The sequence below is a fragment of the Mobula hypostoma genome, chromosome 2 (assembly GCF_963921235.1).
Source record: "Mobula hypostoma chromosome 2, sMobHyp1.1, whole genome shotgun sequence".
Lineage (NCBI taxonomy): Eukaryota > Metazoa > Chordata > Chondrichthyes > Myliobatiformes > Myliobatidae > Mobula > Mobula hypostoma.
In genome coordinates this window covers 48,584,782-48,609,476 of record NC_086098.1, presented here as the reverse complement: position 1 = coordinate 48,609,476, position 24,695 = coordinate 48,584,782, and the positions used below count along the sequence as shown (strand labels likewise).

Sequence of the window (24,695 nt, the reverse complement as noted above, 5' to 3'; positions counted from 1 at the left end):
TCAGATTCCAGCAAAGTATATTTTATTGCCTCTTTGGAAGCGAACTATCTTGGCATGTTCAATCATTTTTTCTGGGCTATAATTATGTATTAAAGCATTTACAGCAATTTAATTTACATATTTTACAACAAATTTTAGAAAGCTTCTGTGTCGTCAAGTGCAAGGAGACAACAAATAACATTACAGGTCAGAAGGCCACATTTCAGCAGTGAGCTTTGTTCTGATGTAAAAATTAAGCAACCAGTCAAAGCATTTTACTGTAGCACAAAAATAAGCAATATTTATAGAGAAGTCCACAAGAAGTTAACTTAAAAAAAACTGTCACTTGGTTTATATAACTAAGTGCACTAGAAATGTCCAATCTTAAAAAATGCTAGACCAGTTTCTGGGGTTGAAGGTTTCCATATGTTCAAAGAATGAGTTTGTAAGAGATAAAAGTCTTTAGCTGGCAATGAGAAATTCTTATTTTATATGGTGATGAAACTGTATAACTGTTTTTTCTTGTTCACTAGTTTCTATTGAACCACGGCGAATTCTTCGTATTTCTTCAATTGCATCAACGCCTGTTATTTTCCTACTTTTTACAAGATAACAGGCAAGCATTGTTCCAGTTCTCCCAAAACCATGAAGGCAATGGACTCCAACTCCCTAGAAACACATGAAATGACTCAGTTAGCTCTGCACTCCCTAGACTTTACCAGTTAACACAATATGATGAACAAGATACTTCAAAATAATTCATGGAGAAATTACAAGTTTTATTAATATTTGTATTGTTAGACAGCCTATTCTCAACATTCCAAGAAATGTCTTAGAAAGATCAAATGTCAAGTAATACAAAAATTCAAATTCCAGTAGATGAATATGAACTCTTCAAATCAACATAAATTAAGTGCAGTAGGTCAGTGAACAACTGCTTAAATTTGTATTAGTTTCTTTAGTAGGTATTTTATTAAAGGCTTTAAGAATAAAATTTTCCAAATGATCATATTGAAGAGCTGGAATTATTACTGACCATTAGCAGTAAGTTCTAATGCATTTAAAACCATTTATTCTGCATATAAAATATCTCCATTACTCTATTCTACTTTACATAAACTAACAAAAAGAAATATACCAGTTTTAAAAAGTTAGCAGGGCTGGTCATGACTTTCTCCAGAGCTTAAGACTGTGCTATTCATTTGGCACCTGGCAAGGCCTAATCAAAAGAAATTAGGTTTAAGCAGAGCGACCATTGTTGGAGTGGGATGAGGTTAGAGTGGGGAGGTAAAGCTTTGACTCAAGAGACTTCGACAAGAGGCACAGGTAAGTTTCTGTGCTTCATTATTTTTGCAGTGAGAGTAGACGGACTGACAGTAAGGACAGTGGGATGTGGACAGACAGGGAGACCTCCAGTATATCTAACAGTCACCCCTGCAAGAAGTGAACCAGCTGCAGCTTTGTATAGACCAAGGTAGAGATCAGCTTCAGCTCACTCAGGAGACAGAAGGGTAGACTGACAGGAACTATAGAGAGGTAGTTACACCCAAGGAGCAGGACACAGGTAACTGGGTGACTGTCAGGAGAGGGAGAGGGAATAGATAGTCAGTGCAGGGTTCCATTGTGGCCACTCCCCTCAATACCAAGTATACTGTTCCAGATACTACTTGTGTGTGTGTGTGTGTGTGTGGGGGGGGGGGGGAGCACCTAGCAGAGGAAAATCACGGCAGTTATGTGTCTGGTTCTATGATTCAAAAAGGAAGGGAAGGGGAGAAGGGGCAAACAGTAGTGATATCAGAATCAGAATCAGGTTTATTATCACCGGCATGTGACGTGAAATTTGTTAACCTAGCAGTAGCAGTTCAATACAATATATAATATAGAAGAAAAATGAAATAAAATAATAATAGATAAGTAAATCTTATTCAGTATACTTTATACAGTATACGTATATTGAATAGATTAAAAATCATGCAAAAAACAGAAATACTATATATTAAAAAAGTGAAGTAGTGTCCAAGGGCTCAATGTCCATTTAGGAATCGGATGGCAGAGGGGAAGAAGCTGTTCCTGAATCACTGAGTCTGTGCCTTCAGGCTTCTGTACCTCCTACCTGATGGTAACAGTAAGAAAAGGGCATGCCCTGGGTGCTGGAGGTCCTTAATAATGGATGCTGCCTTTCTGAGACACTGCTCCCTAAAGATATCTTGGGTACTTTGTAGGCTAGTACCCAAGATGGAGCCGACTAAATTCACAACCCTCTGCAGCTTCTTTCGGTTCTGTGCAGTAACACCCAATACCAGACAGTGATGCAGCCTGTCAGAATGCTCTCCACGGTACATCTACAGAAATGTTTGAGAGTATTTGTTGACATACCAAATCTCGTCAGACTCCTAATAAAGTATAGCCATTGCCTTGCCTTCTTTATAACTGCATTGATATGTTGGGACCAGGTTAGATCCTCAGAGATCTTGATACCCAGGAATTTGAAACTGCTCACTCTCTCCACTTCTGATCCCTCTATGAGGGTTGGTATGTGTTCCTTCGTCTTACTCTTCCTGAAGTCCACAATCAGCTTTCGTCTTACTGACGTGAGTGCCAGGTTGTTGCTGTGGCACCACTCCATTAGTTGACATATTTCACTCCTGTACGTCTTCTCATCACCACCTGAGATTCTACCAACAATGGTTGTATCGTCAGCTAATTTATAGATTGAGATTCATTAGTTAGGGGAACAGACAGGAGGTTCTGTGGACAACAATGCCATTCTCAGATAGTATGTTACCTCCTAGCTGCCAGGTTCAGGGACATCTTGGATCAAGTCCAGAGCTTTATCAAGGGAGAATGTGAGCATCCAGAGTTTTGCTGAAGAGGTTACCAGAAAAGTTGAACGTCACTACGTGGACTTTAGCGAGGTCTTCCAGAAACAGGCTAGTCCTGAAGGTTCAGTCGCTTGGCAATCAGGATGAATTAGCAAATTGGTTTCAACATCGGTTTAGCGAGAAAAGCCAGAGAGTGATGGTTCTCTCTCTGACTGAAGGCCTGTAAATAGTAGTGTGCCAAAGGATCAGGGCTGGACCCATTGTTTGTCATTTATATTCATAATAAGCCCATAAGATATAGGAGCAGAATTAGGCCACTTGGCCCATTGAATCTGCTCCACCATTTCATCATGGCTGATCCAGTTTTCCTTCCAGTACCAATCTCCTGCCTTCTCCCTGTACCCCTTCATGTCCTGACCAGTCAAGAATCCACCATCCCCTGCCGTAAATATACATCAAGACTTGGCCCCCACAGCCTGCGGCAAAGAGTTCCAGAGATTCACCACTCTCTGGCAAAACTCTCCATTCTAAAAGGACGCACCTCTACTCTGAGGCTGTGTCCTCTGGGCTTAGACTCTCCTTTCATAGGAAACATCCTTTCCACTGCCACCTATCAAGGCCTTTCTCCATTTGATAAGTTTCAATGAGGTCACCCCTCATTCTTCTGAACTTTAGTGAATCCAGGCCCAGAGGCTTCTAACACTCTTCATATGACAAGCCATTCAATCCTGGAAACTCCTCCAGTATCAGCACATCCTTTCTAAGATAAGGGGCCCAAAACTGCTCAAGATACTCCAAGTGAGACCTCATCAGTGCTTTATAAACTTTCAACATTATATCTTTTCTTTTATATTCTAGTCCTCTTGAAATGAATGCTAACATTACATTTGCTTTCCTTAGCATAAACTCAACCTGCAAATTAACCTTTAGGGGATCCTGCACAAGGACTCCCATGATTCGCTGTGCCTCAGTGTTTTGTATTTTCTCTTCATTTAGAAATTAGTCATGACAATACAATTCCTGACACCATATTCCATCCGCCATCTCTTTGCCCATTCTCCTAATCTGTCGAAGTCCCTCTGTAGCCTATTTCTTCAAAACTACCTGTCCCTCCAGCTATCTTCATATTATCTGCAAACTTTGCAACACAGCCATCAATTCCATCATCCAAATCATTGACATATAACATAAAAATAATTGGTTAATTGATCCCAACACAGACCCCTGTGGGATATCAGCCAATCTGGAAAAGGAATCCGTTATTCCCACTCTTTGCCTTTTGCCAATCAGCCAGTGCTCCATCCATGCTAGTATCTGTCCTGTAATACCCTGGGTACTCAACTTGTTTAGCAGCCTCATGTGCAGCACCTTGTCAAATGCCTTCTGAAAATCCAAGTACACAACATCCACCGATTCTCCTTTGTCTATCCTACTTGTTACTTCTTCAAATAATTCTAACAGATCTGTCAGGTGAGATTTTCCCTTGAGGAATCCATGCTGACTATGTCCTATTTTATCCTCTTTCTTCAATTCACTTTATTTCCTGTGAGTAACTATTTGCTGAGCCTTCTTTACTGTCCATCTCTCATGGATGCTGTTGAGTGATTCTTGTTCCTGGCCAATTATTTTACTACTTATTCTGACAATTCTGTTGAGTGGGCTGAGGTTGATAGTGCTCTTTATCATGTGCCTCCAAGTACACCAAGACCTTATCCTTAATAATCGACTCCAACATCTTCCCAACCACTGAGATCAGACTAATTGCCTATGGTTTCCTTTCTTCTGCCTCTCTCCCTTCTTGAAGCGTGGAGTGATGTTTGCAATTTTCCAGTGTTCTGGAACCATTCCAGAATCTAGTGACTCTTGAAAGATCATTACTAGTGCCTCCACGATCTCTTCAGCTACCGCTTTCAGAACTCTGGGGTGTACTTATCTACCTTCAGACTTTTCAGTTTCCCAAGAACCTTCTGTCTAGTTATGGTAATTTCACACACTTCATGCCCCCTGACACCTGGAACTCCCACCACACTACTAATGTCTTCCAGAGTGAAGACTGATGATAATGTGGTAAATTGGATCAGAAAATTTGTGGACAACGCAAGATTGGGGTTGTACTGAGCAGTGAGGAAGGCTATGAAAACCTGCAGAAGGATCTGGACTTGCTGGAAAATTGGGCCGAAAAATGGCAGACAGAATTTACTATATATAATAGTGAGGTATTGCACTTTGAGGTGACAAAGCAGGGTAGGACCTACACAATGAACAGTAGGATAATGCGGAACACAGTAGAACAAAGATCTGTGAATACAGATACATAATTCCTTTAAAGTGGCATCAAAGGAGGTTAGGGTCATAAAGAAATCTTCTGGCACATCGCCCCTCATAAATCAGAATTCTGAGAACAAGAGTTGAGATGTTACATTGAAGTGGATGAAGTGTTGGTGATGCCACACTTGGAGAACTGTGTGCATTCTTTGTTCACCTACCTACAGGCTGGATATCAATAAGATTTAAAGAGTACAGAGACCATTTACAAGGATGTTGCTGGGATTTGAGGACCTGAGTTATACGGAAAGAATAGATTATGACTTTATTCCATGGAGCAAAAGAGAATGCCTTATGCCTTCTATGCCTTACAAGGTGCGAAATGAAAGACTGTGTGGCACGCCACTCCTCACACAGACAGTAGGTGGCCGTTGACTCACAAAGAGTTCATTCGCCCTTTGACAGGTTTTGTTTTTAGTCCTGCTGGGTGCCTACACACCCTCCTCCCTGGTTAACCCAAGTGCACCAGGGAGTGTGCCAGTTGAGTCGCCGACAACCCAACCCGAGACAGGTAGTACTGGGCTATGTGGTACCAGTAGCAAGGCAAGGCCCTGACCTAACCCTAGGCCTGAGTCGACGTAGTAGTAGAAAGGAGAATGAGGGAGATTTGATAGAGATATATATATTTTGACATACACATACATGAGGGAGGTTTGATAAGATGTATCCATTGGGTAAAAGCAAAGCAGGCTTTTTCCACTGAGGTTGGGGAGTCTAGGACTAGAGGTCAGAGGTTAAGAGTGAAAGGTAAAATATCTAAGCAGAACCTGAGGGGAAGCTTCTTTACTCAGACTGTGGTGCAAGTGTGGAACGAGCTGCCAGCGGAAGTGGTGGATGTAAGGTTTGACTGCAACGTTTAAGAGAACTCTGGAAAAGTACATAGATGGGAAGATAAGGAGGGCTATGGCCCAGATCCAGGTCAATGGAACGAGGCAGTATAACAAATCAGCATGGACTAAAGAGGCCAAATGGCCAATTTCTGTGACTCTATGACTCTCATGTATTCGTCCACAAGAAGTAAACAGTGAATTTCAATGTGTCTGTAATGCAAAAAGGATGAATGATTTATGGTGCTGTTATATAGTAGTCTGGGTGAGACCTGCACTTGTTTCTACAGTGCATCATCACAGATAAAGAGTATGCTCCTTCAGGTAATTATTATTGCTCATCAGGAGTAACATTTTTTGGTGACAGGACAATTGTGTCCTGGACAACTGTGTCCCGGTCACTGGCGTCCCCGGACATTTGCATCCGTCTTTTTTTGCGTCCTAGACATTTGTGTCCCAATATATGTATATTTCATAAAAGCTATAATTTTACTTATTCATGTAATTTTTTTTAATCAAAAAGTTTTATTAATTAAAAGGGGCATGCATTTTATTCATTAAAAAATTTAATTTATAAGTCCAAACTTAAAATGTACGCATGTTGTGGGCAACCCCTCATAAGAAACTTAATTTGTCCTCAGGATTGTAACGTGCAATTAATGATTGAAGGCGCTTATTGATATTCTTATTTCTTGGTTGGACAATAATCTCTCTTGGTAGTCAATTTTCTTCTTTGTGGCCATAGCTTCCTCTTTCTTCAATGCATCAATTAATTTCCAAACAGAGGGGTGTTGACAAGTAATTGAATTTTGGACAGCATTATGCCACCCCTCTAAACTATTGTTAGATCTAGGCAAGTCCTTCGTTGTTCGATCATGAACATTCCAAGATGCTATGGAAAAGGTTGCTGCAATCCTGTGCCCACTTCTACCCCTTGCTTGGCCGATGTATGTAACTTCAAAGTATGCGATGAATTCAGGAAATAAGTCCTGATCTTCACTCAGATCAAAAGAGCCTGCTACCACATCATTTACTGGAAGGAAAACTAATGCAGAGAAACATCTAATTTTTAAATTGAATTCTTGATCTTCATTATACCATTGTCTTAAACCGAGGTCGCATGTCTTCTTAAAAATGGATTTTGACAAATGGAAAATACATGAGCTTATTGTTGCATTAGGATATGTTTCTGCTATACTCTTTCTTGCTCCCAGTTCAAAATCCGTCAGCACTAATTTGGGATTAAGTTGAGGGCGAGTCTGCAACAAAAGAGTGAATAGGCGGTCACATGTTTCTTCAGTCTTTATTGGGTCAAAGAGCAAAAACATAGGGAATACTGAATGTACCATCTTGGACATGGATGCAGTACAATTGATAATAGATTTGTGGGCAAATTTTAAAAGTGCCATCTGCTGCCCAATTCTGAAATCGTGAAAAGTCATCCAAACCCTCTTCAGCGCATTCTATTTTCATGATTTATGCCAGTATCATTTGCAAGAAACCTTTGTCCAATGGGGAGAATACAATATTCTTCTGGTATTTCGTAATTACATCTTTGATTTGGTATAGATGCAGCATTTTGTGCTTTCTGTCTCCAACGACGAACATTTCTCCCTATTGCTGAGACAGAGGGCGTTTCTGTCATTGAAAATTCATCATGTTTTGACAAAGTTGTTCCAATGAGATGTCTTGTTGGTTCTTGTGAGGATGTTGCAGTTTCTTTCAACTCTAAAGTCGATCCTTTTGCTCTAGTTGCAGCAGCAGAAGAACCATTGTTATGATCATTAATTTGTTTTGTTATTTATTACATCGCTCTCAGTATGAACTCTTGCTTTGCAGGATCGTACCACACATCTCCAGTACGCTTTCGTGCCCACACCATTTTTCTTATGATAGTGATAGATATAATTTCCATCAACATAATGTGGGTGGGCACAGGAGTACATTCAGCCAGAGACTCATTCCTCCGAGATGCAACACAGAGCGTCATAGGAAGTCATTCCTGCCTGTGGCCATCAAACTTTACAACTCCTCCCTTGGAGGGTCAGACACCCTGAGCCAATAGGCTGGTCCTGGACTTATTTCATAATTTACTGGCATAATTTACATGTTACTATTTAACTATTTATGGTTCTATTACTATTTATTATTTATGGTGCAAATGAAACGAAAACCAATTTCCCCCAGGATCAATAAAGTATGACTATGACTATGACTAACAAGTATGTTTCCACCTTTGCTTGATCTCAAGAACTGTGACATAGCTTAGTTTCTGAAAAAAAAAGTAAATTTAAAGCCAAATTGTAATAGGAAACGTGTGGGTTTGTTTATAAGTAGCTCAGTCGCAAATGAGGCACCCCTCATTTGCCTACAATTACCCTAATTGATTAGACAGTTGCTTTTTGAGCTGAGATAAGAGGCGTAGCATATATAACAGGGGGTTTGTTACCCAGTAATAGTTACATATAGTGGGACGCAAATGACCGGGATGCAAATATCCAGGGACGCTAATGACCGGGACACAATCGTCCGGATGCAAATACCTTAGTACCACATTTTTTATCTGCAAGTTACTGCAAATTCAGGACACAGCATATCAGCTTTACAACAGCAATGATTTTATCTTCAGAAAAGCAAAAAGTACTCCAGAGACTACGGTGCCTCATTTAATTTCAAATGCAAAGACAAAATATCTTGATTAATTGTTTATCAACTGGACTATTCTTAGCCGTTCTACGTCTATTCACAGCAGTTCAGAGGTTCCAAGACACTCTGTTCCCTTTACAATCTAGAAGTTTCATCGTACTAGAGAGAACCTGAGGTCTGAGGTCTGGAAAATTGTTCCATTTCAGACAGCTTACTTTCACATTTTTGGCAATTATCATTAACGGACTTGCGATGTGTAGAATACAAATTACAAATTTATGTATGAAGTTATGGGAATATGAAGTACTAAATATGAATATGAAATGTAAAGGAGATGAATAACACTAATACCAAGACTAAATTTATATTAAGACAAGACACAAAAATAATATGGAATTTCTATACAAGAAATGACTATTTCGCCCCACTGGTGTTGGGCCGTTATCCTCCATATGATCAGAATCAGAATCAGGTTTATCATCATCAGCATGTGACGTGAAATTTGTTAACTCAGCAGCAGCACTTCAATGCAATACATAATATAGAAGAAAAAACAAAAATAATAATAATAAATAAATCAATTACACTATACATATATTGAATAGATTACAAATCGTGCATAAAAACAGAAATACTGTATATTAAAAAGTGAGAAACAGTCTTAGTCCCACACAGCGTGATGTCCGAATTTCTATGTCATTTACATATCTATTTCTAAGCTATTATTGAACTATATTTCAATCCTTCAATACTCTGTGGTCTCAAAAATCTATAATGGAAAGCTTGGCAGGTGAGGCAGTATCTATAGAGAGGAACAAAGAGCCAAATTTTCAAAGGATGAAAGGTCTTGCCCAAAATATCAGCTTTTTATTCCTCTCTGTAGACGCTCCCTGACCTGCTGAGTTCCTCCAGCAATTTTTTTGTGTGTTACTCTGCATTTACACTGTCTGCAGAATCTTCTGTGTATTTAAAAAAAAACTTTCCTTGCTTGCCACCATTTCTTAATATCTTACTCATTTGAACTTCGGGGAATAAGTTCAGTATTTATTTCTTAGTAGTAACCCCCACCCCACCAAAACTCCAGAATGACAAAAGGATGCATCTTTTTAAACCCTATGCATTGCACCATCTTCTCACAACACTCAATTCACAAAGTTTGCTGTCTGGTAATATGAACTGTATTCAGCCCAGTGTAGTAGCAATGTGCCTTATAACCAGATTGTCAGAATAATGCAGTATAAAAGGCACAAATTCAAACAACAAATTGTTATATTTAAACAAAAACAACAGGAATTCTGCAGATGCTGGAAATTCAAGCAACATACATCAAAGTTGCTGGTGAACGCAGCAGGCCAGGCAGCATCTATAGGAAGAGGCGCAGTCGACGTTTCAGGCCGAGACCCTTCGTCAGGACTAACTGAAGGAATAAAATGTTGAAGAGCCGAAGAAATCACAGATGGGGAGCAGTGAGAGATGGTTTCACTGAACTCCCGTCGAAGAGAGGATCTAAACTTCTTCGGTGTAGGCATCACCGGAAGAGGCTTCGCAGTAGTGAATTTAAACGCAAACAACAGGAATTCTGCAGATGCTGGAAATTCAAGCAACATACATCAAAGTTGCTGGTGAACGCAGCAGGCCAGGCAGCATCTATAGGAAGAGGCGCAGTCGACGTTTCAGGCCGAGACCCTTCGTCAGGACTAACTGAAGGAACAGTTAGTCCTGACGAAGGGTCTCGGCCTGAAACGTCGACTGCGCCTCTTCCTATTGTTATATTTAGTAAGATTTCACAAATCTATATTTACAAGTTTTAGTTTTGATGTATTACTATAAAGGAATGTAAAAGGAATCATAATTATTACTTTAACAAGAAAACACTGCAGTTGCTGTAAACAAAAAGTGCTAGCAATATTCAACAAGTTAGGTGGCATCTGTGGAGAGAAAAAAAGTTAATGTTCTTGCTGATGAGTTTTCATCAGGAAGAAGGATCTTTGATGAAACATTAATTCTGTTTCTCTTTCCATGGATGCTATGTGTCCTGCAAGATAAATTCACACTCTTTAATAAATGATGATTTAATTATGTTTCTTTCATTACAATGTGAACAAATCATCTTTGGAAAAGTAGATCATCCAACTATTCAATATAGAAAGTCAATAAATACTTACTTCACCCTTTGCATTGGCTTCTTCAACAATTGAAAGAAATTTTTTGATTTGTTCAAAAGAAGGCGAACAAAAGTCATGGATCCTTATATGGTGAATTGTTATTGCTGGTAAGGTGTCATGATATGGTGGCTTTCTTTCACAAAGTGTAACTAGATGTCGAATGCCATTGTCGTACAAATACTGATAATGGGCAGGTAAACGTGGCAAGGCCATTCCTGCTAGTTTATTTGGTTCAATCCAGGAAAAGTTGTGTGGAGCCGCTGTCATTTTTCCACCTGTTTATAAAACAATGTTGGATATCAAATTCAGTGAATTGCAGTTAAGGAATCAGGAATATAGCTCCTAAATGTACATTTCCATATTAACAACCAGGTTTAACGAGTTGTTACATTAAAGTTGAACATTTCATCCATAGAAACCAATAAAAAAATATAAATTAGTAGCACAATGAGGCACAAATCCGGGTTTTGAATATGCCCTGGAGCCGGCGAGATCAATGGCAGAGGCTGCAATCTGAAGTTCATGCCTGCTAGCGTCTGGGCCAGCAGGCTCTGGGGTCTGCAGATGTAGGATCTCCAATGCATCTCCCTCATTTCACGCACATCTGCTCTCACTCCATCCTCTCGCCACCCCACTAGGAATAGGGTTCCCCTGGTCCCCACCTACCACCCCACCAGCCTCCAGGTCCAACATATTATTCTCCGTAACTTCCGCCACCTCCAACCGGATCCCACCACTAAGCACATCTTTCCCTCCCCTCCCCCTGCGTTCCGCAAGGATCGCTCCCTATGCGACTCCCTTATCCATTCGTTCCCCCCCATCCCTCCCCTCTAATCTCCCTCCTGGCACTTATCCTTGTAAACGGAACAAGTGCTACACATACCTTTACACCTCCTCCCTTACCACCATTCAGGGCCCCAGACAGTCCTTCCAGGTGAGGCGACACTTCACCTGTGAGTTGGCTGGGGTGATATACTGCATACGGTGCTCCCGATGTGGCCTTCTATATATTGGTGAGACCCGACGCAGACTGGGAGACCGCTTTGCTGAACACCTATGCTCTGTCCGCCAGTGAAAGCAGGATCTCCCAGTGGCCACACATTTTAATTCCACATCCCATTCCCATTCTGACATGTCTATCCACGGCCTCCTCTACTGTAAAGATGAAGCCACACTCAGGTTGGAGGAACAACACCTTATATTCCGTATGGGTAGCCTCCAACCTGATGGCATGAACAGTGACTTCCGCTAATGCCCCACCTCCCCCTCGTACCCCATCTGTTATTTATATACACACATTCTTTCTCTCTCTCTTTTTCTCCCCCTGTCCCTCTCACTATACCACTTGCCCATCTTCTGGGTTCCCCCCCCTCACTTTTCTTTCTCCCTGGGCCTCCTGTCCCATGATCCTCTCGTATCCCTTTTGCCTATCACCTGTCCAGCTCTCGGCTCCATCCCTCCCCCTCCTGTCTTCTCCTATCATTGTGGATCTCTCCCTCCCCCTCCCACTTTCAAATCTCTTACTAACTCTTCCTTCAGTTAGTCCTGACGAAGGGTCTTGGCCTGAAACGTCGACTGTACCTCTTCCTAGAGATGCTGCCTGGCCTGCTGCGTTCACCAGCAACTTTGATGTATGTTGGAAAATTGAAACATTATTTATACAATAGTAACCCATTATCTGACAAAAACAATTACATAATTAATTGAAAAATAATGCAGGCTTTTCCTCAGCTAAATCTAGTAAGACAACACAAGTGAATGATAATAGCCTAAGTAGCCTCTCTCTCCTGTGCAATGTTCCAAGCAGAGGCAATGCTTTGACAAAGAGGGTGCCTGAACAGGAGATTGGTATAGGGATGTGTGAAAAGAAGTCTGGCAATGGTATCAGTGTTCAATGTATCCAACACTTTTCATTACAAGGTCAAATGACTTTCAAGGTAATATCATAATTATCAGATGGTGTCCATGGCAGGTCACCTCTCATATCCTAATGTTTTTGCTTCAGCTTAATACTTTCAACAATTAGTGCATTTAAAAACATGCTTTTATTAAAAATATTTCAGTAAATATCTGCTGGACAAAAAGGGATATCCTGAGCCACTAAGATTCATTCTATCTCTACTAGGCAACTGGGGACTCAGAAGATTGTGTAGAGTTTCTCTCCAGAAGGATGTGGTCATCACAATTTGGCCCTATTTGCTTTTACATGCAATGTAAAACTAGCTTTTGCAAGGGAAAGACAACCTAACTGTTACCAAGTAATAAAAAATAATTTCATTTTCATTAGGAGAAGTAAGGTGCTGTAGACAAATCCACAACATGACCATTGGTGAAATTGTAAGTGAATAAAATGCATTAGCTTTGAAGTTCAAGGAAAGGAAAAGTCTATTAAATATAAAAAATATGTTTAACCATGTAAAACTAAAATAAGTTTATTCACCACTTAATTTTTCCAGACCATGTTGACGTACAAACTAAAACAGTCCAAATACTAACTACACTGCTGATTAAAATGAAGAAAACATCCCTGCATCTTGCCTGAAGGGCACAGCATGTATTACAGAAGTATTTCCAGGATACTCTCACAACAATATCTATCCAGGAATGAGATTACAGCCTTGATAGCCTGTTTTAATGTGAGATAAATACTTACTCAATGCCATAATTTGCTAGGTCTTGGAATTATCTTATTCTAATTGAAAAACCAAGTATAGAGGGAGGTTACGCCAACATTTAATATGAGATTAATTGAGGAACTGGAAATAGTAAATAAAAAAGGAATCTGGAATCCTTAGCAAAGGTTCAAAAACTAAGGGGAATACTTCCTAGAAAGTAGTTAATAAAAGGACTAGAGTTCAAGGATTTTTTTTTTATCCAAAAGATGGTCAGTATTCTTTTTTGGGACAAGAGCTAACAATGATGCCTCTGTTGCACACAATTACTTCCATTTGGTAAGCTGCACACTAAGCATGCCCAATACAAGATGCCTGAAACAGCAGACAAAAGGAAGGAGTCAAGGAAACACGTGCAACACCCTCTCTAACCCTTGTGAGTTCCTTGCTGTGATCATTCAGAATGGAGCGGCATTCAGCTGGAAACCGCGTGCCTAGAGACTGGGAGCAAACATCTCACAAATTACCCACCCATCACGTCAGCCACCTTCTACTCTGTTCGTGGAAGAGTCTGCAAGTCTCACTTTAGCCTTATTAGCCAAATGCAAAGTGTTGCACCTAGAAACTTGAGAACGTTGTAAAAGGGCACAAGCACACTTTTCCCTGAATGTGGTAACTCAAGTAGACAGTGTGATAAAGAATGCATTTGACACTTGGCATACAGCACTGAGAGATTATGTTAGAATTACAAGATGTTAGCGACACCACAGTTGAGAGTTTGTGTGCAATTCTGGTCACCCAGAAGAATGTTATTAATCTAAAAAGGGTGCAGAATATATTCATAAGGATGGTACTGGGACTGGAGGGCTTCAGTTAAACAGAGGTACCGGGGCTTTTCTTCCCAGTAGTGTAGAAACTGAGGGGTGACATTATAGAAGCATATAAAATTGAGGAGGATTGAGGACATAAATGGTAATAATCTTTTTCCCAGGGTAGAGGAGCTTGAAACTAGATATCTTGAGGAAGTAACAAATGGGACAGACAAAAGTGTGTCAGTGGGGGTTGTTTACTTGGATTTTGACAAAGTGCTGCACATAAAATAAAGGAGCAGAATTAGACCATTCAGCTCATTGAGTCTGCTCCACCATTCCATCATGACTGATTAATATCCCTCTCAAAGAATTTGTCAGGAAGGTTTCCCCTTATGGAAACTATGCTGACTTCGGCCTCTTATCATCTGCCTTCAAGTACCCCGGAATGCCATCCTTAACAAAGGACTCCCCAACATCTTCTCAACCACTGAAATCAAGTTAACTTGCCAATAATTTCCCTTCTTCTGCCTTCCCCCTTTCTTCAAGAGTGGAGTGACATTTGCAATTTTGCATTTCTCTAGAACAATTCCAGAATTCAGTGATTCGTGAAAGATTACTACTAATGCATCCATAATCTCTTCAGTTACCTCTTTCAAAACCCTGGATGTAGTCCGTCTGGTCCAGGTGACTTATCTACCTTCAGACCTTTCAGCTTCCCAAGCACCATATATAGTAATAAGCACTAACTCTTGAATTTCTGGAATACTGCAGGTGTCTCCCACATGAGGCTGCTAAACAAGATAAAAACTCCTGGTATTACAGGACAGCGACTAGCACGGTAAGAAGACTGACATACTGGCCAAGTTTGCAGATGATGAACAATTCGGTGGAGGGGCAGCTAGTGTTGAGGAAGCAAGGAGTCTGTAGAAGGACGTGAACAGATTAGAACGGGCAAAGTGGTAGCAGAGGGATTACAATGCAGGGAAGTGTATGGCCATTTACTTTAGTAGAAGGAATAAATCTGTAGATTGTTTTCCACATTTTCTCCTCATTTAGAAAATAGAGATGCGAAGGGACTTGGGAGTCCGATCGCAGGATTCCCTATTTACAGGTTGAGTGGTAGTAAGGAAGGCCAATGCAATGTTAGCATTCATTTCAAGAGGACTAGAATATAAAAGTAATAATGTAATGCTAAGGTTTAATGAAGCACTGGTGAATCCTCATTTGGAGTATTGTGAACAGTTTTAGGCCCGATATCTAAGAAAGGAGGTGCTAGCACTGGAGAGAGCCCAGAGGTTTACCAGAAAGATCCAGGGAACAAAGTAATAGTAATGTATGAGGAGCATTTGATTGCTCTGGCTCTGTACTCGCTGGAGTTCAGAAGAATAAAAAGGGGTGGGGAGGAGGAGGAGGTGAATCTCATTGAAATTCTACATTGAATGTGTAATGTATTGTGTGAGTATTCGTAGCATCAGAGTGCGTATGACGTCAGGACGTGGAGAAGTAAAAATGGAAGTCTGGTGAATAAACGTTGGTTGTTCAATCTACACCGGTGTCCGAGTCACATCAATATTACATGGTGTCAGAAGAAAACGTGAAAAATCAAAAGGAAGAGAAGACAGGTAAAAGATGTCACAGTTACAGCCTCCGTCAAGTTTAAGCCTACAAGGTAATCTTGCTGAGAACCGGAAAATATGGATCCAGAAGTTTGAGCTGTTTTGCACTGCTAGCGGCGTAGCTGAAAAGACGGAGAAAGTGCAATGTGCTATGTTTCTGCACGTAGCGGGAGAAGAGGCAATAAAGGTTTGCAACACGTTTGTCTTCCAAGATGATGAGCAAGAAAAAATTGAAGTGTTGAAAAAAAAAGTTTCAAGATTACTGCGAACCGAGAAAAAACTACCGTTCATCCGACACCGGTTTTTCACGAGGGCTCAAGGACCAACGGAGACCATAGACGCCTACGTAACAGATTTAAAGAGCAAGGCAAAAGACTGTGAGTTCGGACAACTGCATGATTCTTTAATCAGTGACAGGATTGTATGCGGCATACGAGATGATCAAGTGAGAGGCAGGCTATTGAGAGAGGCGGATCTGAAAAGGCGATTGATGTTTGCCGTGCCAGCGAGATCATGTCAAGTCAGGTTAAAGTGCTCAATGAAGAGATTGAAGTGCACAAAATAAAAACTGTGAAAACTAACAAGAGTAGGACAAAGCCAGCTCCACAGGATGATCAAAAGGAAGTTAGTTGCAACAGGTGTGGTTATAAACATGGATACAGAAAATGTCCAGCCTTTGGTCAGACATGCAAGTTATGCCAGAAAAGAAATCACTTTGCAAAGATGTCCAAATTGAAGGAGCACGCAAGGAAAATGCATGCTGTGGAACAGAGTGAGGGCAACAGTGACATGTTCATTGGCACAGTTGAAGTGGAACAGGAGGTATGCATCAAGAATATTGACAATGCAGAGATGGAGGATGAAGATGATTGGACCCAAGATCTGATAATAAACAGGAGGAAAGTGACATTTAAGCTTGACACTGGGGCAAAGTGCAATGTAATGTCGGCAGAAACATTCAACTCACTGGACATCAGAGGAAGACTGGAAAAATCCACCTGCAAGCTTGTCGCATATTTCGGCCACAAGACGGCACCACTGGGCAAAAAAGCACTCACCTGTGTATGCAAAGGTCAAAAATATAAGATCGAGTTTGAAATAGTGCAGCAACATGTTTCCGCAATACTGGGCAAAGCAACATGCACAAAGCTAGGCCTGGTGAAGTGAATCTATGGTGTTGAAAAAGAAAATGACATTCTCAAAGACTTTGATGACTTGTTTTCTGGATTAGGATGTTTACCAGGGAAACACCATATCAAGATTGATCCAACTATTGCACCAGTCGTGCATGCCCCGAGAAAGATTCCAGTAGCTCTCAGGGATCGAGTAATGGAGGAGCTACATAGAATGGAACAGATGGGAGTCATAACAAGACAAATAGAACCGACCGACTGGGTGAATAGTATGGTGACAGTGGTCACAGAAAAAAAGACGAGGATTTGCATGGATCCACAAGATCTCAACCAAGCCATCAAAAGAGAGCACTATCCGCTGCTCATGGCTGAAGAGGTTGTCTCCCGCATGCCTAATGCAAAATACTTTTCAGTATTAGACGCAAATCAAGGCTTCTGGCAGATCAAGCTGGATGAAGAAAGTTCCAAATTATGCACTTTCAACACGCCCATAGGAAGATATCGTTTCCTGCGTCTACCCTTTGGGATTTCCTCTGCATCAGAGGTATTCCAGAGATCCGAGGCACAAATGATTGAAGACCTGGACCGGGTGGTCAGCATCACTGATGATTTGCTGATATGAGGTGACACAATTGAGGAACATGATCAGAGACTGAGGAAGCTCCTGGAGACAGCACGTGAGTACAACCTAAAACTGAACAAAAGTAATGTCAGATCAGAACTACAGAGATCAAATACATAGGTCATGTGCTCAGTGCTGATGGGCTAAAAGCAGATGATGAAAAGGTCAGAGCTGTGGTACAGCTACCACCACCCGAAGACAAATAAAAACTATTGAGGTTCATGAGCATGATACAGTATCTTGCCAAATTCATTCCCAACTTATCAGAAGTCAGCGCTCCACTCTGAAAGCTACTAGAGAGCAACACTAAATGGCATTGGGAAGACAAACAAAAGAAAAGTTTTGACACATTGAAGCAGTTGGTTACCAATGCACCAGTACTCAAGTTCTATGATGTCAATAAACCAGTGACGATGTCTGTGGATGCCAGTTCGGAAGGAATAGGAGCTGTTATACTGCAGGATGGGAGGCCTGTGGCGTATGGATCACGATCACTTACGGACTGCCAACGCCGATATGCTCAAATCGAGAAGGAATTACTCGCCATAGTTTATGGGTGTGAGAAGTTCCACCAATATGTATATGGCAAAGAAATCCAGGTTGAGAGTGATCACAAACCACTTGAGAGCATCTTCAAAAAGCCACTCCACCAAGCTCTTATGAGGCTGCAAAGGATGCTTCTCAGGCTACAGAGGTACACTCTCACAGTCACCTATAAGCCAGGAAAAGAACTGCACATCGCTGATGCTTTGAGCCGTGCTTACCTCAAAAGGAAGAGTTGCTAGGAAGAGAGCTGGAGGTCAACTGGGTTACACCTCAGCTACCCATCTCTGAGGAGAAGTTGAACATGTTCAGGAAAGCGACTGCAGATGATCCTGAAATGCAAATGCTAAGAGACTTTACAATGAATGGATGGCCAACAGAAAGAAAAGATGTTCCAAAGGAAATGCAGAAATACTGGACATTTAAAGAAGAAATCAGCTAGGCATCGGGACTAATGTTCAAAACGGCAAAACTCATCGTACCAAACCAAAAGAGTCAGGAAATGCTCAATAGAATTCATGAGTCACACCTGGGGATAGTGAAATGTAAAGAAAGAGCAAGGGACATTCTCTATTGGCCAGGCATGTCAACTCAGATAGAGGACATTGTGTCTCAGTGTGCTGTCTGTAATGAAAACAAAAACAGCAATCCAAGAGAGCCTCTGCTTCCCCACCCACCACCAGGAAGACCATGGGAGAAGATTGGCACAGATCTCTTTCACTACAATGGTACAGAATATCTGCTTTGTGTGGACTACTATTCAAAATATCCGGAGATCACCAAGTTAAGTGACACGTCCAGTCAAGGTGTCATTACCACAATGAAGTCAACATTCGCAAGACATGGTATTCCTGATATCGTCGTTAGTGACAAAGGTCCACAATATGCCAGTGGTGAGTTCAGAGGGTTCTCAGAAAGCTGGGAATTTCAACATGTTGCTTCCAGTCCAGGGCACGCTCAGTCTAATGGACAAGCAGAGAGAACTGTACAAACTGTCAAGAACGTGCTCAAGAAGGCACATAGCAGCAACAGTGACCCTTACATTGCTCTGCTTGAACACCGCAACACACCGATTGAGGGTGAGGGGTTCTCTCCTGCGCAGCTGTTGATGGGACGTTGTCTGAAGTCCAAACTGCCAACATCCACAACTCTACTGACTCCTGAAGGTAATGCTCAGGTACATGACAAGCAAAGGCACAAGCAAATAAAGTAAAAGAGCTACTATGACAGACATACAATACAGTTGCCAGATCTACATACAGGTGAAAATGTCAGAATACAGAGAGGAGACACTTGGCAACCAGCTGTGGTTGTGAACAGACATCAGCAACCAAGATCCTTCATAGTTCGCACGCCGGATGGAAGAGTCTACAGGAGGAACAGGAAGCATCTGCTGAAGACAGGCGAGAGGGAGTTTCCACGTACAGATGCACAGGACATTTCCACAGATACAGACATGGAAACAAACAACATCAAGAGTGATGCAGACCGCAAAGACACAGAGGCCACTCGAGGACTGACATGGATGAAGGTCAAGCACAGTCACAGTTGTATTACACACGGTCTGGGAGACAAGTCAAACTTCCAGCTGGATACAGAGACTAGACATACATACAGTCTCACACAGTTTGAGGCAAAGTCACACATGTCATAAGTTCCAAGGTGTGAAATAAAAGGTTTATTAGTCTATGTTAGTAAAAGAAAATACACTGCTGTTAGTATTGTAAAATACAATGCAGAATACAGTACAAGGTAAGATTTTTTTAGTTTATGTCATAGTTGTTGCACTGTAAGAAGGGCATACCTAGAGGCATTGTTTTGGTACTTCACAGTGTTGTAAAAAAAATCTTGAGAAGGGGGACGTAATATATTGTGAGTATTCGTAGCGTCAGAGTGCGTATGACGTCAGGACGTAGAGAAGTAAAATGGAAGTCTGGTGAATAAACGTCGGTTGTTCAATCTACACCGGTGTCCGAGTCACATCAATACTACAGAATGGACATGGTGCGGGGAGGCTAGAACCAGAGGGCACAGTGACAGAATAACGAGACGTCCATTTAGAACAGAGATGAGGAAGATTTTTTTTTAATGGTGTATCTGTGAAATTTAATGCCGCATTTTTCATTTAAAGCAGACCTTGATAGGTTCTTGATTAATCCGGGCGTCAAAGGTTACGGGGAGAAGACAAGAAAATCATGCAAGATTGAATGGGGAGCAGTTTCGATAGCCCGAAGGACCCAAGTCCGCTCCTATATCTTATGGTTAAAATTGCAGGTAAGTCAGGTAACACACAAAAAGAAATGTTGGTGAATGCAGCAGGCTAGGCAGCATCTATAGGAATAAGTACAGTCGACGTTTCTTCTTCCTACAGAGGCTGCCGGGCCTGCTGCATCCACCAGCATTTTTTGTGTGTGTTGCTTGAATTTCCAGCATCTGCAGATTTCCTCGTATTTGCGTTTTTTAGGTAAGTCAGATGTTGTGATTTGGTGCTGTGACCAAATCTGACAAACTCCAGGGTCTAAGATTAGCAGAAGGCGCCTAATATTTTCGAAGCAAAGCATTTTTAATAAGTTCATAGGGCATTGAGAAACCCAACGCTATCACATCAAATGCATTCCGTAAAAAGGAACAAACTTTTGCTCCTATTGATGCCGAACTTGAATTGCTAAATTTGGATATTACGCAAGAAAATAGTAACATCTCCTTTCATAAACAGCATTTAACAGAACGAAAGACGCAAGGAAAAATATGCAGCACGGACACCTCAATCTGCTCCAAAAAGACGTGTGCGGATGGGATCACTAACATGGATTTAAAACTTCAAAGGAAACAATGGACATCGGCGTTCGATTTCGATATTATAACTTTATTATGCAACGACTAAAAATGCTTACCTTGCAAGATACCAGAGAAGAGAAGACAAAACAAGGAGTAGGAAATGCTGGCACCAGCAAACCACACAACCGAACAGCCAAGCCGGTGTACCATTACGTCACCGCCTGAGCTGCGTATAACAACCAATCAGAGGAGCGGGCTAGGCAGCGTCAGGGCAACTTCCACGACCAAGAGATCGCCAAGGTCAACAGGATAGGCACATGCACTGTAACACGGACTACTCTTTGGGATTTATCCCAGAGACGTGAATTCAGACCGTGGAAAGATTTTGAGCTTTCTCTGAATTTTCAACGGTGTATCTGTTTCAGTGCTGCCGCAGGAGGCACGGCGAGCCTGAGAGTGCTTGGCAGGAAGTGGGGGGGGGGTACCAGGAAGTGACGAAAAACGGAGGTGGCGAACGGGCAACAGGAGTGGTTTCAAGGGAAAGAAAAAATAAGCGGTACATTGAGGATTATAGTGGCTTACCCTCCAGTGATGAAAAGAGTTGACAGGATTTAAATTTTGAAAAGGAAGAAAGAGTTTAAGGTATTGCTGAGTTTTGAATAAGGACGTAAGAAATGGGAGCAGAATTAAGCCATTTGGCCCATCGAGTCAGCACCCCCTTTTCATCATGGTTGGGTTTATTTTCCTACCAGTCCCAGCCCCCTACCTTCTCGCCATAACCCTGCATGCTCTCACTAGTTGACGACGACGAGTCAAGAATCCATCAATCTCTGCTGTAAATAGACCTAAGGCCTTGGCCTCGAAACATCCTCTCCACATCAACTCTATCTTGGACTTTCAACATTTGATGGGTTTCAAAGAGCTTAACCCTCATTCTTCTTAATCTAGTGACAACAGGCCCAGAGCCATCAAGCAATCCTCATAGGATATGACTTTCAATCCTGGAATCATTTTCATGAACCTCCTTTGATCATGCTCCAATGTCAGAACATTCTTTCCTACATATGGGGTCCAAAACTGCTGAAATACTGCAAGTGAGGCCTCACCAGTGCCTTATAAAGCCTCAACATTACATCCTCGCTTTTTTATTCTAGTCCTCTTTAAATAAATGCTAACATTACATTTGCCTTGCTCATCACAGATTCAATCTGCAAAGTAAACTCTAGGGAATCCTGCACAAGGAATCTCGGGTCCCTTTGCTCCTCAGATTTCTGAAATTGCTCTCCATTTAGAAGATGGTCTGTACATTTATTTCTTCTACCAAAGTGCATGGCCATAGACTTCCTGACTTTCGATTCCATCTACCACTTATATGCCCACTCTCCTAATCTGAATACTGTAAGTCCTTCTGCAGCCTCTGCTTCGTCAATTCTACCTGCCCTTCCACCTATCTTTGTATTGACCACAAACTTTCATAAACAGATTTACACCACAGAAACAGGTTATTTGGCCCTTGTGGGTATATGTTCTTAAATCAGCACCATCTTGCTTGTACTCCATTTCATCCAAACATCATAGACATCAAAAGTATGGGAAACTATGCAGTACACCTGGTGCACAGTCACCAGACATTGACTTTGTGGCTTGATTTATTCTGGGCCCCGATCTTTTCCCAATAATTTGTTCAACACTGATAGAACAATGAAAGAACTGTAGTTACACCCTTGAAGTCAGAGTAATATAACACGAATACAACCCCTTTAAATCCAATCAATCCATGTTGACCACGGTGCCCATCCAGCTAGTCCCAAGCTTCTGCATTCGACCCACATCTCCCTAAGCTCCTCTCTCCTAGCCAGGTCCTCATTAAACATTACTATTGTATCTGTCTCAGCTACTTCCACTGACAACTTGTTCCACATACTCACTACCCTCTGTTAAAAATTACCCCTCAAGTTGCTTTTACATGTTCCCCTCTTACCCTAAATCTATGTCACCTAGTTTGGACGACTCTATCCTATGGAAAAGTCTGTTACCATCTATCTTATCTGTGCCCCTCATAATTTTAAACACATCTATAAGGTCACCCCTTACTCTCCACTCTCCCTATAACTCAGCCCTTCTTGTCCTGGCAACATCCTTGTAAATTTTTACTGCACTCTTTCAATTTTAAAAAGTTAAAAGGTCAGCAAAATATTGTGGGCCGAAGGGCCTGTTTGGTGCTGTGCTGTTGATGGTCTATGTTTACCAAAGTTTTTCCCACCAGTAATGTACACATGTACATCTTCAATAATTCCCTTATACAATTGCAACATTATGTCACAGCTCCTATACTCAATGCTTTGACTGATAAAGGCTAGCATGCTAACACTTCTAACCACTTTGTCTACATTTGCTGTCAGTATCAAGCACATGTACTCCAAAGTCCCTCTGTTCCAATACACTCCCTTGTTCCTTAACACTTATAGCACAACCCCTATGCTGGCTGGGTTTTCCAAAATGCATTACTTTAAACAGTTCAGCATTTAACACCTTAGTTCCATCCAGGGTCGACAAGAATCTCAGAGACCTTGACCTTGACCATGCCTTGTGCAGCTGGATCCTGGACTTCCTGTCAGATCGCCGGCAGGTGGTAAGAGTGGGCTCCCTCACCTCCACCCCGATGACTCTCAATACAGGAGCCCCTCAGAGCTGTAGTGCCTTGCTTTACTCCCTGTAGTTTAGATCATGACCGTGTCACTACACACAGCTCTAATCTGCTAATTAAATTTGCCAACACTACAATAACGAGGTGGCCTACAGGGAAGAAGTCATTTCTCTGACACAGTGGTTGAGAGTTAAAGAGTTAAAAAAATACACGTGGACTAAGATGTTAACTGTCCTGTGCTATCACCAGTTGATCTGCCACCTGTCTTCAGGAGTTTCAGCCCACTTATGATCAAGACTCCCTCAAAGTGGTGGGCCAGCAGAGCTAAAGCAGGATAAACAGCTTCAAGTTCCTCGGTATCCACACCACCGAGGAACTCACTTGGTTTGTACACACCAGCTGTGTGGTGAAAAAGGCACAACAGTACCTCTTTCCCCTCAGACAGTTGAGGAAGTTTGGTATGGGCCCCCCAAATCTTAAGAACTTTCTATAGGGGTACAACTGAGAGCATCTTGACTGGCAGCATCACTGCCTGGTATGGGAACTGTACCTCCCTTAATCGCAGGACTCTGCAGAGAGTGGTGCGGACAGCCCAGCACATCTGTAGTTGTGAACTTTCCATAATTCAGGACATTTACAAAGATAGGTGTGTAAAAAGGGCCCGTAGGATCATTGGGGACCTGAGTCACCCCAACCACAATCTATTCCAGCTGCTACCATCCGGGAAACGGTGTGCCGCAGCATAAAAGCCAGGACAACAGGCTCTGGGACAGCTTCTTCCACCAGGCCATCAGACTGATTAACTCACGCTGAGTGTATTCTGTGCCACATTGACTATTCTATTTATTATAAATTACTACAAATGCACATTTAGACAGAGACGGAACATAAAGATTTTTACTCATGTATGTGAAGGATGCAAGAAATAAAATCAATTCAATTTGCATTGAAATCCATTTGCCATTCCTGGTACACTTTCTTAATTAAAGAAGATCCTCAGATAATCTACGATAACCTCTTCACTGTCAATACCACCTCCTAATTTTGTTTTCCAAAAACTTACCGATCAAGCCTTGAGTACAGCACATCTTGCATCACCTGCCTCCATCCCAAAAAAACAACCTTCAACCACCACCCTCTGCTTCTCACCTCCAAGGCAATTTTGAAT

The 24,695-nt window shown here is 41.6% G+C and overlaps 1 protein-coding gene across 2 annotated transcripts; it reads right to left on the bottom strand.

The window, feature by feature from the left end:
• Positions 1–8: 8 nt before the first annotated feature.
• Positions 9–21,372, bottom strand: dusp23b (dual specificity phosphatase 23b). Of its 2 annotated transcripts, none has more exons than XM_063036745.1 (3): positions 18,324–18,418; positions 10,765–11,039; positions 9–648 (listed from the first exon to the last, which is right to left on the bottom strand). In XM_063036745.1, exons 2-3 carry the CDS (start codon positions 11,029–11,031, stop codon positions 463–465), a joined length of 453 nt encoding a protein of 150 aa, XP_062892815.1. In that variant the 5' UTR covers positions 11,032–11,039; positions 18,324–18,418; the 3' UTR covers positions 9–462. The 2 variants fall into 2 exon arrangements, with proteins under 2 accessions (XP_062892815.1, XP_062892806.1); XM_063036736.1 differs by lacking the exon at positions 18,324–18,418 and adding an exon at positions 20,997–21,372 and having other exon boundaries at positions 10–648.
• Between the last annotated feature and the right edge of the window lie 3,323 nt (positions 21,373–24,695).

Excerpts from the sequence above, each read along its gene's own strand:
- dusp23b (XM_063036736.1), bottom strand. The coding sequence starts at position 21,090 with ATGGTACACCGGCTTGGCTGTTCGGTTGTGTGGTTTGCTGGTGCCAGC. Across the intron at positions 11,040-20,996 it reads CTTCTCTGGTATCTTGCAAG|GTGGAAAAATGACAGCGGCT; the intron begins GTAAGCATTTTT and ends TTTTATAAACAG. Across the intron at positions 649-10,764 it reads AAGCCAATGCAAAGGGTGAA|GGAGTTGGAGTCCATTGCCT; the intron begins GTAAGTATTTAT and ends ATGTGTTTCTAG.